General features: G+C 39.3%; 1 protein-coding gene across 2 annotated transcripts in view; it reads left to right on the forward strand.

Annotated features, from left to right (window-relative positions):
• Window positions 1-13,172, forward strand: part of ELP3 (elongator acetyltransferase complex subunit 3) — an 88,122-nt gene that overhangs the window by 55,339 nt on the left and 19,611 nt on the right. For both annotated transcript variants that reach the window (XM_087959985.1, XM_087959980.1), the window contains 2 exons: window positions 1,057-1,122; window positions 5,944-6,171. In XM_087959985.1, coding sequence (XP_087816111.1) covers window positions 1,057-1,122; window positions 5,944-6,171 — 294 coding nt within the window. The remainder of the gene's footprint in view (window positions 1-1,056; window positions 1,123-5,943; window positions 6,172-13,172) is intronic.

The raw sequence follows: 13,172 nt of genomic DNA on the forward strand, positions 1-13,172 counted from the left end.
TTAAGCAGGCTAAGCACGTGCTTAGGACACCAGGCCCAAAGTTGAGAATATGGCTTCATTTGTACAGTATGTACAAAGGAGAGGGGCACCAAGATTTGTCAGTGCTTAGAGCACCAGTGAGCCTTAATCCGCCACTGAAGGCAGTCAAGATATGAGGTAGTGCGCTAACTTTATCTTGCTCCTTGGTAATCACCATTTTACAAATATCTAGAAGTCACATTCTTTCCCTCTCCCTCCTTCCCCATAAAGAAAGATCACAACTGTTATACTGTTATATAAGTAGGAGCTGATCATACTTTGGATACTTTGTGCCACGGATATCACTTGTACATCCAAAATCGGGGCCCACACTATTTGAAACTCTTGAGTTAAGAACTAAATGATTTATAGATCAGCTCGCATGCTCTCTTCTAGAAATTTTGGATGACAGTTCTCTTAAACTGTCGTCCGAGTCATTCTGCTGTGCTTGACAGGAATTAAACATATGCTGCTTGTCCTGTTTTAATGCAAACTCACCCAGAATAAACAAGATACTTTTCATCACATTTGAAAGATTCTTGCCCCTAAGTCCTTCTTAGAGAAGCACAGCAAGTTTCAGCCCCTAATCCTTCGTGGAAAGCATGCTCTACATTTGTGACAAATATTGCAGGAATTTTTCTAGCTGCACAGCTTTAAATTAGCATGATCACCATCTCTGCTTCAATCCTTATTTATCCAGTGCAAAACACAGTTAACATTGGTGTCTCGTATTTGATGAGAAATTGCTGGCTGTTTTTTTTTAAATATCGATACACTTCTTCATGAGATGCAGATCGCTCAAGGAAACCGGCAATGGATGTATTTTTATTTTAAATACCAGGATTTCCCTTCCTTATCCAAAATTGATAAGTAAGCATTTTTATTTTGAAATTTCCCCTTCTTGTCTATTTTAACTTAATTTTAAACACTGAGGAAGTGATGGTGATGACGAGGACACTATTCCTTAGCCTAAATATGTTTCCTGTTGCAATTCTTGTCTTCTTATCTGAAGCTTTGTCACTAATTCTTCCTATCTAGTGCCGTGATGTAAGAACAAGAGAGGTTGGAATACAAGAGATACATCACAAAGTCAGACCCTACCAGGTGAGCTTTGGTTTTTGTGTTGTTTTTTTTTGGTGTGTGAGTGTTTTAAAAAAAAACTTGACACACTTTTATAGAGGTTGAGATAGCAGAAATGCTTGTCTTTGTTCCCAAAGTAACAAAAGGAATCTGCCTTTTATCAAACCAGATTGGTAGTCTAAATAACAGTGAATATGTCTCAGAGGTGGTATTCAGCAGGTTCTAACCAGTTCTGGAGAACCGGTAGTGGAAATTTGGAGTAGTTCAGAGAACTGGCAAATAACACCTCTGATTGGAGATTTTACAGTATCCTTCCCCTGCCATGCCCACCAAGCCACGCCCATAGAACCGGTGGTAAAAAAAAATTGAATCCTACCACTGATATGTCTTGAATAAAACATCTCAGGTAATGATTCTCAATTGGTGATATGTGTACCGTCAATAGAAAGTGAAACTGAACCAAATTAGGTGGGATGCAGAGTATGTTTAAATGTCCATCTGAGGAGAAAAGGCACAACTGCATCGCCTGATTCACTCTGCTGGCCGTGGTTCACCCAGCTTTTTTCCTAATGCGGAATCCACTTCTACTCTTGCCCATCCGTGTCAGTTTTACAATTCAGGAAGAAGAAAAATCATGCTTACCTTGCATCTGCCAGAACTTGAAATGATGCTGCTGTGAATTTGCAGTGATCCTAGAGTCTATTGCTAGCCTAGGGAGTTCAACAATTGCCACTTGGCACCTTAGCAGCAACAGAAGCCAACAGAAGTAAAAGGCAATGTGTCACTCCTCTCTGCAAGCCAACTGGGTTGTCCCACATCTATCCCATAATTCTCCTACTTTCTTTTATAACTTCTGTTAGGCACTGATCTTGGCATTGGCCCATGCATGCCCATTGACAGGAATCCAAATGGTCTCCTTTCCCACAGGGCAGCCTTGACTGTTGCAAAGATTTATTGGGCATTGATCCTTTCATTTTAACAGCTTCCTTCTAGGTAGAAACTTCCCTCTTAGCAGCCAATAGTAGGAGAAGTAGTACTGGCTGAACTTCTGTCTCATCCATCATCGTTATCCTGAAGCCATTTTTTTTTTTTAGTATCTGAAAATCCAACAAGAAAACGTTAACCTGGGAGCCCTTTATCCAATCCTTTTTTTTTCCCCATACCTTTTTATTTCTGTTGAGATCTAGGTTCTTTGGCAGATGCAGTTGGAGATATAGAAGGTTGAGAACCATTGATCTTGCACACTTTTTAGAGAGAAAAAATCATTCATTTTTTTAAAAAATGTTTATTAGAGGGAAAAAACCACTTTAGCAAATAAAATTAGCATAAGTCAAATAAACATGTTACCAAACATCTCAGCCAATTTAGGCTCAGAAAATTATTTTCCAATTCAAAAAGCATGTTTATCCATAATTGGGTCTGTGGTAGAAAACATTCTATTAACATTTTGTTAACATTCCAGAAAGCTGTGAAAACACTGCTTTTACAGAGAGCCCTCGGGGCAAACAAGGCTATTTAATTGGAGGAAAGTGCTGGGGGTGGGGGTGGGGAGTTTCTGATTTATTGTGGCTACATGATGTTGCTTTGTGGTATGTTTTTATGAGATGAAAGCTGCCTAGAATCTTTCAATGAGACAGCACACAAATACATGTTGACATTGTAAGATATGTCACAGTATAATCAGCTGTGGATGATAATTACAATATGTTTTGTTTTTAGTGACTTAGTCCATGAATATAACAATCCACCGTGGAACTTTAGTCCCTGGTGTTAGTTTAGAAGTGGACAGAATAAAACAAAGTGAAGATGAATCCAGGTTAGATGCTATGGCTATGGAAGATGATCTTTCTGAATGGAGATATTCATTATGTTCTGACCGAGGAGGTCAGAATCCTGGAATGAATCTTAATAGCTCGGCTAATAAACTGGTTGCAGGGGAGGAGAGCCAATTTGCACTAGTGGCAGGTTAAAATTTCAAGATGCTTTGTGATGAAACTGCCTTTGAAGAAGACTTGCAGAACTGAATATCACCAATTGAATATTGGTGGTATAAACCGTTAGGTTGATGACAGATGAACAGAATCAGCTGAACTAGTTGCCAGTGTATTGGTTGCTACTTGAAACTGCAAGTTTTTATTTATTTTATTTATTGAAATTTCGACCTTGGAAGAAGGTTAAAGTCAAGGGTAAACAACTCAAATTGCATCTTGCCTCCAGAACTGTCTGTCCTGCTGCTGCAATTTGGTTACAAATCTCCAAAAAGATGCAGCTGGTACAAAATGTTAGTGGGAAAGCTTCATTGGCATACAATATATCTATTAAATCAGTTGGTTACAAATAGGTGTCTGGAATCTTTGCAAAGTGCTAGTGGTTATCATTAAATTCCTACATAGCATAATACCAGGATTCATCACACAACTCCTTTTTGGAATTAAATCTGCCTCTCCAGTCTAGTAATATATAGAAGGTCCTTGAGAGTTCCTCTTCCATGCGAGAAATACAGGATATAAATGAATCTTCTCTGTGATAGCCTTGCTTTTTCAATCTTGCCCTGGAAGTATGCATGGTCCCAACTCTACTTGCGTTGTGAAAGCAAATTAAAACAATTCTATTGCACTCTTAGCTCAAGTTGATAGGGAGATTCTATCATAGGATAATATAGCAAATGGGTTACGATAATTAAAAGCAGCAGGGTTATTTTCCATTAGATGTTGATGGGAAATAAAATTAAAATCTTTAAGCCCTAGATTATGCTTAAAACATTAAACTTGAGAAAGCCATAGCATATGAGAGCTGTGGTGGCACAGTTGTTAGACTGCAGTATGGCAGGCTAACACTATTGACTACTGCCAGCAGTTCAATCCTGAGCAGCTCAAGGTTACCTCAACTTTCTAAGGTAGCTAAAATGAGGACCCAGATTGTTGGGGGCAATATGATCTGTAAACCGCTTAGAGAAGGAGGGCTGAAAGCACCATGAAGCAGTATATAAGTCTAAGTGCTATTGCTATTCCCAACATTCTAGAAAATCCTCAGTTTATATGAAATAATCCCAAGTACATCACATCATCTTCTGTATTTATGCATACAGCATGGCCATATATATAATCGGATTATTAGAAGCAACAAGAAGATTTTATAATAGACTCTATCATCCTAAACAGAATCAAGATTGAGTCTAGAATCCAAAGTCCAGTATCAATAGATGTTCAGGAATTTGAGCAACAAAGCAGGAACAAGGTGAAGAAATTTGGGGATCCTCTCAAGCAGAGGCTTGTATAATGGAAGCTCCTGTCCTCTTCCCAGATAATCCAGTGATCAGATCTGGATCAGAAAGAGAGATCCTTGAGAGGTCTCTAATGAGAGGTCAAGAGGATCTTTGGAAGATGGGGCAAGGCAGGAGTTCTTACTAATACAGAGGTGTCAAACTTAATTTCATTGAGGGCTGCATCATGGTTGTGTTTGACCTCAGAGGGCTGGGGGCTGTGACCAGGGGGCGTGGCCAGCTCAACATCACTCGTATCGGGGGAACTTGTGGTGGCCAAATGCTAAGGCAGGACTTCTCTGAGACCCTACCTCACCTTCCTTCCTTCCTTCCTTTTTCTTCTTTTTCTTTCCCTCCATTATCCTTTCTTTTTCCTTCTCCTCTTTCCTTATTTTTCCTTCCTTGCTTTCTTCCTACCTTTCCTTCTTTTTCTTTCCCTTTCCCTTCTGTCCGTTCTTGCATGCTCAAATGTAAAAGGGGAAACATTTCTCCTTTTGTTTTGTTTTTAGTTTGTTTTGCTAGCCCTCTGCCAATGAAAAAAATGGAGCCCGGGGGGCCCACACGGGGCCCACATGCCCCGTTTTCAGCCGTGATGGCCTCCTGCAGTGAAATGGAGCTCAGCCCCCCCCCCCCCCAAACCCCATTTTTGGCTGTGGCAGCCTCCTGCAGCCCTCTGCCCGGCAAAAGCGAAGCTCGGGGAGGGGACACCCTCCCTCCCCGAACTCCATTTTCTTTGGCAGAGGCACCGATCCTTTGCTGTTTCCAGGCTGGCCACGGGGGCCAGACCTAAGCACCTTGAGTTTCACACCCCTCTACTAATGCAAAACAAAACTCCAAAGAAGATACTGTAGGGCTGTCTTCAAGTGTTTCCTCTAGAGCAGTAACTGAACTAATCTAACAGTAACCAATCAGCAACTGACAAGTTCATCTTGTGAAAACCTCCAGAAATTCCATAAACTTACTCCAGGAGTCAGAATCATGGCTTCAATCCCAGATTTGGGCTGGCCTGCATGTAGAGGGGCTCACAGTCTTCATATTCTAGTGGCTAGACTACCTATATTGCATGCAATGCCAGAAGTTGTTTAAAACCTACCTTTTTTTTAACTTCCGGAATGCCAAGAGCCTAAGAAGAGATTTTGATTAGACAAGCATCCTATCTTTTGTAACATTTTGTTCCCTCAATGGCCAACTATAAGCAAAAAATGCATACGTTGTGGCTAAGCATGACGCTTCTTCATATATTCTCAGCAAAAGGTGTTGAGAGGTCGCAAATGCTGAGGACTCTTCTAAGAAGTGTTCGTGTTATTTACCACAAAAGATGTTTTCCTTTTAACATTTTAACTTGTGTGGAAAGACAGTCATCACACTTTTTGACTCTTATCTAGGCTGTTAAAAATCCATCTATTGGGACCTGCACATTGTGAAACTACCGGTATTTCATGCTATTTTTCTCCTGCACAAAGAATTACCTGCATCCACCATGAAATTGGCTTTGGTCCCTTTTGAGTGCTGCACAATTTTTATAGGGACTACTATCTAATATCGTTTATCAACCTTTTGGCTTTTCTTTCTCTTTTGACCAGGTTGAACTGGTCCGGAGAGACTATGTGGCCAACGGCGGTTGGGAGACCTTTCTTTCTTATGAAGATCCTGAGCAGGACATCCTGATTGGACTTCTGCGTTTGCGGAAATGTTCGGAGGACACATTCAGACCTGAGCTGAAGGGTGGGGTCTCCATTGTCCGGGAACTCCATGTCTATGGGAGTGTGGTTCCTGTCAGTAGCCGAGATCCCTCTAAATTCCAGCATCAGGTAATTGTAAGCTTATTAAAATGAATGGTGGCAGCAACATATAGATTTTTGAGCTTTTGAATAGGGTATCGTTTATATCAATAAATATAATAAATATAAGTAAAGTCTCCTTTGAGTCAAGCTAAACTCTAGATCAGGGGTGTCCAACCTTGGCAACTTTAAGACTTGTGGACTTCAACTCCCAGAATTCCTCAGCCAGCTTTGCTGGCTGAGGAATTCTGGGAGTTGAAGTCCACAAGTCTTAAAGTTGCCAAGGTTGGACACCCCTGCTCTAGATGATCTTGACTTGTTTAGGTAATTCTCTTGGCAATAAGATGGATGTAGCCAGTAACTGCACTCATCTAGGGATACTTTTTCAAATTCCTAATCTAGCTAATTGGTATTTCCTGGCAGTTTTATATCAAAATAGAAATTAAGAGTACTTCTGTTTAGCGTTTTGAAATCAGCCAAGATTAGCTACATGCTAGCACCTGATTAGGTATTTTTAGCAATAGCATTATTTGTATCCTAATCAATGACATGCATGTTCTTTCAATAATGTTTGCATTCCTGCAGCCTGTATCTTTTCAGTGCTACTTTCTGTGTCTACTCTCATGCTAATCTCCACGGCTACAGCTTCTTTTGAATGACTGTATATACTTCCTTGTACAGTGCATACAGATGAAATGCTAGAGGTTAGTAGCAAAGTGTAGACAGTGGTTCCTTGAGGAATATTTTTTAAAAAGTATGAAGAAAACATTTTCCTTTTTTAATTTTGTCAAGTGTTATGGTGAAAATATCAGAAATTAGATATTAAAATGTTTCATAACTCTATAAAATATATATATGTATTAAGACTTTTTCCCCCTTGGTTTGAGAAAAACGCCTTTCATATCAAGTTGTAAACAGGCTATACAATGTAAATAAGTTTCCTCGTTGTTTGAACCATGATTCCTGTATATTCTGTTCAGTGTTTCCAGTGCTACCAATACTAATTTAATATCCATATTTGGGGCTTAATTGAGTCAGTTTATAGGGGAGATGGATGGCATAAATGGATGACATAAATAAATGCATGTCATACCCTTGTAAAATAACTTCAGAATAAAGGTACATGGGCATCTGTAGCAGTAATACTTGCTCTGTCTAATATTGGTAAAGTAGCAGTTTTGCTTCTACAGAAGTTTTTTTTACAGTAAATCCTAATGAACTTTATTTATTAAATTTTTATGCCTCATGTGACTCAAAAAAAAGTTATCTGAGTTATCTTTGATGCCAGTGGCCAACCAACTCCTTGTTGGAGACTTTGGGTAAAATTACTACTAATTATTAATACCAATAGAATTAATTGTTGGAACACTTGATTTATATGGGGCATTGTTTCTTATGGATCTATTCCATTGTTTTCTAATTTGATATTTTCCATATGTCTTCAACTACAACTGCCACAATTTTCTTCCATGGGACAAGACTAGATTATATACATATTCGTTTGTGGGCATGTGTGTGCGCGTATCTTTAAGTCAGTATTTGCTCCTAATGACCAGCCCCTGCAGTTTTCTTGGCAATATTTTGGAAGTGGTTTGCTGTTCCTTTTGTCCTAGGGCTGAGAGAGAGTGGCTAGCTCAAGATCATCTACTGGCTTTGTGCCTAAGACAGAACTAGAACTCACAGTCTTCCATTTTCCAGGATGGTGCCTTAACCACTACGCCAAACAATAAAGAATTCTAATAAAGAATTCTATTCTATTCTATTCTATTCTATTCTATTCTATTCTATTCTAAACTGGCTCTCTTTTTCTATCATTTGTCTTCACTAAGGTGAGTCCTTACACTATCTATTTCTGGATTGATATCAGGTCCAACCCAAGAATAACACAGAACAATACAGCTAAGGCTCAGTTCTTTACTTGCTTATACCATATAGGCAGAATCTTACCATACTAAACCTATGCTACTCTAATCCTAATGGACATACCCTGGGAGATTGTAAGGAGTGGCTATCCTTAATCTCTTTCTGTGATCCAACTCTGGGCTATGATATGTCTTGTCTCATCCCTCCTGCTTGGAATGTACCCCCTCCTTCACGAGAAACTTCCTTTTCAATGTAATCCATCACACACACACCTTTAGCAGACACATTCCATTCCATCTATAGATAGACTTTGTAGAGATGATTTTCTCTACTTACATTTTGTTATGGCACTAAAACTAGTGTATTGGCAAGGGTATTTCTAGCTTAAATTTCTCAGTGACTCTCTGGCTTTCTGAGCAATGGAAAGTTCTTTTTGCATACTGTTTTATTCAACCCTAGGGGAGTCTCCACTTACAGCCTGGCTATGTTGGTAAGACCCAGTTTGCCTCATGTCAAACCCAGATATGATAACATCCATGAAATAAGTTCTTGTCTTATGAGCCATGGAGGTACAGTGGTTAGAACGCAGGCTAATTACAGGCTAATTCTGCTCACTGCCAGCAGTTCAATTCTCACCGGCTCAAGGTTGACTCAGCCTTCCATCCTTCCGAGGTTGGTAAAATGAGGAACCAGATTGTTGGGGGCAATATATTAACTCTGTAAACCGCTTAGAGAGGGCTGTAAAGCACTATGAAGCGGTATATAAGCCTAAGTGCTATTGCTATTGCCTTACCATAATACTTGTGTGTTTCACAATGTTTTTATAGTGCATTTCCTTTCCTTTACCTCAATTCTCTACCGTGTGGGCTGTGCAGCTGCTTCCCATCACTGCTTTTCTCTCTCTCAATAAATGGAATACAATTAAGTAAATATTAAATTAAGTGTCTCTTGGATGTGATCATTAGTTCGCCACCTTTGAGCTTTTAGCTAGAATAGAGAAATTATCAGCATGCACTTTATTTATATACCTAATGTTTTTGGTTCAAATCATTGTGATTTAAAAGGAGGTGTTTTGAAGCATTCTTTTTTTTGGCCGTATGTGCATTAGAATGTGACTTCTGTTTGATGGTAATAACCCTGGGCAATGAGGCAGCAGCAATAGAGAAGTAGGGGAAAGGAGCAGAAAATGAATTCTTACTTCCCGAAAGTGAAATTTCAAAAGCCAGGAGTGGAAAAAGTGTTTGACGCACGTGGAAGACAAAAGGGAGAAAAATCAATTGAATAAAGCTAGCACTAATAAAAGGAAATAGATTGGAAGCGAGGTCCTGAGTGCATGACGCACAAAGATGGACTGGAGGAATGTAGCTGCGGTACCCCAGAAATGGCACTACAGTATTTTGCTTCGTCTTTCCCTCCCACGCTTGACAGGCCTAGAGCACAATAGAATACTTCACAGCACATAGGTCATGTAAAGCTGAATTCATTTATGGATAGATCTTCTTGGAAAAAATGGACTGGATTCTTTCCTCTAACCCCTTTCTCTACCTTGGCCCATTCCTGCTGGTACAACTAAGCAACACAAAAATATATTGGGCAGAATTGTTTCAACTGCACTGCTCTTCCTGGGCTGCCATGACCAGCTGTTTTGACTGCTGCTCTACTGCCAAGTCAACACCCATTTATAAAGTGGATATAACTCTCTGCTATCTCAGTTTACTTTAATGAAAATCTTAATGTCAAATCAACAAATTATACCAGTATCAAAATGATCGGACTCTGCCCTCCTCTCACCCATAGACTGTCTGTCTGTCTGTAAGCTCTGTTTTTCAGCCAGCTGAGCCATCATGTGCTCCACAGTTGTTGAGAAAGTCCATTCCTACACGATTAGGCATTTTTGGATATGTGTCAGTCCATTAGTAAAGCTGATTCAATTTAAATAAAATAAGTAACCCCTTTGTGAGCCAAACAGTGTTTTGCTTTCTTCTTTAAATTTAGTCAATAACGCAGGTAATATCCTGATATGTCCTGATTTAGGCATGTGGGAAATCTAGCTGTCTTACCAGGAGCATTTCTTAAAATGGAAGTGTCAACCCTGAAGATGACGTGACCGAGGGCATTTTGAGGTTTCGGTAATGCCACACTGGAGATGGGGGATAGGGAGGGGGGAATTAAAGATAGCTTATTTGAGGAATCTACCTGCCTCGGAGTTCTGTTTGCTATGGAACCCTGACAGGAGGACAATATCAGAAGATGTAATTCTCTCATTCTAGCTGCCCCATGTTCCAACAGATGCTACTTTAAGGACTTGGAGATGTAGCATCCTCAGTCCTCTGATAGCTTAATACCCCAATAGGAAGAATGGAAAACATACATTTCCCACCAAAGATTCTAGCTCAGTATACTTGCCTTTTCTCTTTGTTGATAAAGGAGAAATAACAATGATTAGGGAGGTTTAGGTTTAAATCCACTCCACCCATGAAAGCTTATTGGTGACTTGGGCCAGTCCAATCTGTTGCACAAGGCTTTAAACCAGGGGTCCACAACCCTCGATCCATGGACCAGCACCAGCATGCCAGAAACTGATCCGTGCAAACAAGGGAAGCCCCTCCAGTCTGTGGAAAAGCCTCTCTCCACGGAACCGGTCCCTGGTGTCCAAAAGGTTGGAGGGGGACACTGCCTTTGACCAAAAGGGGAAAAAAAAGAAGGATGGAATAGTACTGCATATGAGTAGTCCATGACTTACCACCACAGTTGGGACCAGAATTTCTGTTGCTAAGCAAGGTGGTTGTTAAGTGAGTCATGTCCAGCTTTACAATCTTTTGACTATTGTTCTTAAGCAAATCACATGGTTGTTAAGTGAAGCCTGCAGATAGTGATTATATGACCCTGGGATGCTGCAACCATCACAAATACATGCCATTTGTCAAGCGCCCAAATTTTGAATATGTGAACATGAGGATGCTACGTCAATGGTCGTAAGTAAGAAGACTAGTTGTAAGTCATTTTTTTTCAGAGCTGTTGTAACTTTGAACGGGCATTAAACAGACGGTTGTAAGTTGAGTGCTACCTGTACATCTTCTTGAGTTGTAGAAAGAAAGATGGACACAAACATAACTAATTTTATTGTCCCTCATTCTTTTCATCTTAAAGCATGTTAACCGATGCAATAGAGCCTGAAAAAGAGCCTTTCATGACCATAGATGTTCCCCTGTCATGATTTCTTATTTAGTTGACATGGTTGTCATGGTGAACTTGGTAAAAATAGCTTTATTTTTGGAGGCAGAGCCACATTATATGTTCATCAACATGGCATGATGATTGTAACTATATTGCCTTTTAAAAGACTTCCTTATCTGATAAGCCAGTTGCAGAAAATAATTGGCCCTATTTATAAGAGGTACATTTAATAGCTAAAATGTTCTTCTATAATGCTTTTTAGATGCAATTCCTTTTGTTTTTAAGTTGGACTGCTCATCTTAAACTTCAAGAAAAAAAATCACAAAAAATCATTTTCTTAGACCATTTCAAATCCATCTTGAGTTGAGGCTATTTGTAGTTGGCAGATAGCACGGAATAACACAACAACAGTGTAGGAAAATGAAATGGTGATTGTGTTAATATTGCTAATTGAAAAGTGCCAGTTTTGCGTGCATCAATTGTTTTGAGTGGAGCTTGGTTTGTTTGTCCTATACAAAGTGAATTGTGTGACTGACAGTTGAATCACAGGTGAATGAATAGTTATGAATGAAACAAATGAAGCCCCAGTTGTGTAGATTGACATTACTGGACCCTGTAACAATGGTATCAGCCTACACAGAGGATGCCATTAGTTGAAAATTGCTTTTCTTACAGTTTGTTTCTTCTGCATCTTTCTGAGATGGTCTGTATTACTAAGTGTGTTGTCATTTGGGATTGGACAATTGTTCTGTAAGAAAGTACAGGCCATTCATTAAGCTCTATGAGTGGAAAGGCTTTAGTTCCAAGCTGAGTTGGATCTCATATGTTTGAATTGGTTTTAGTTGAGAGCTAGATAGGACAAGTGATGTTCTGTCTTTTTGTTTTCTAAATCTCTCCTGTAGTGGATTTTCTAGTGTACCAGCCTGGACTTGCTGATCAGGATTTTTTTTTTTCCAGTTCACTGACTGGATATGACAGTTTGAGAAATATCTAATGTAAATTGCTATGAATCTCTTCTTCATGGGTGGGCAGATAACAGCCCACAATACATGCACAGAAAATCATACTTCCAAAATTAAGTGGTAAAATATCCAAAGATGGAATTGGTTTGCTTCTCAGAAGTTTCCTGTTCTTATTTAAAATAAAAAACCTGAAACAACTGCCTAAAGGCCACAAAAAACTCAGCCCCCTGATCCTTCAAGTGATGTTACAACATCCCCAGAGGACTTGTAAAAGGTTAGAACATAGCAATTGGACCAAAGTTTATTAAATTGAGATGTTTCATTACTCAACCAAATAGCTACTTCAGTCAAATGAAAAATTTAGTTAGGCATAGAGTCTACATTTACATATCCCCAGAGGACCTCTCCTGCTCCTTCAGTGGACAAAGGTTGTGGTTCCCAGCCTGGGGAAACTGTTTATTCTGCTCCTTCTAATAATAGTTAAATAGTTACTGCTCTATCCTAGGAATCTGGTGGTACATGTTGTAGTATTGTGGGAAAAACTATCTAGTATGTATAATAGATAATAGGATTTCAGTGGTGTACTGTATATAGCATGTTTGCACATTAGGCAGTTTCACAGTTCTGTCCTGAAATTTTATTAATTACAAGCTTGTAGCCTAATCCAGGCAAAACTAACTCTGTACATATATACTATTCAGTTTTGGGGTAAGCAACTCTATCCACAATGCATCAACTTTCTCCCACTCATACTTTCTCAATTACTAAAGTGCAAAAATCTGGTCACTTCATACTCCACACAGCATAAAGCCACACTGTATTTCCCACGTTTTGTTCATTGTCACTTTTCAGATAGATTTTTTTCAAACATTTTCCCAGAAAGCATAGCAAGTCATGTCTCTATAGTTTTGCATTCAATGATATCTTTAGAGTCAAGGTATTCTTCCAGTTGCCATATATAGTTGTAATCTTCACAATCATATAACTATAGCACTTCGACTTACATACCACTTCATAGTATTTTATAGC

This window comes from Notechis scutatus, chromosome 1 (assembly GCF_049901735.1).
Source record: "Notechis scutatus isolate UNSWTSFEM ecotype Mainland chromosome 1, rNotScu1.2, whole genome shotgun sequence".
Lineage (NCBI taxonomy): Eukaryota > Metazoa > Chordata > Lepidosauria > Squamata > Elapidae > Notechis > Notechis scutatus.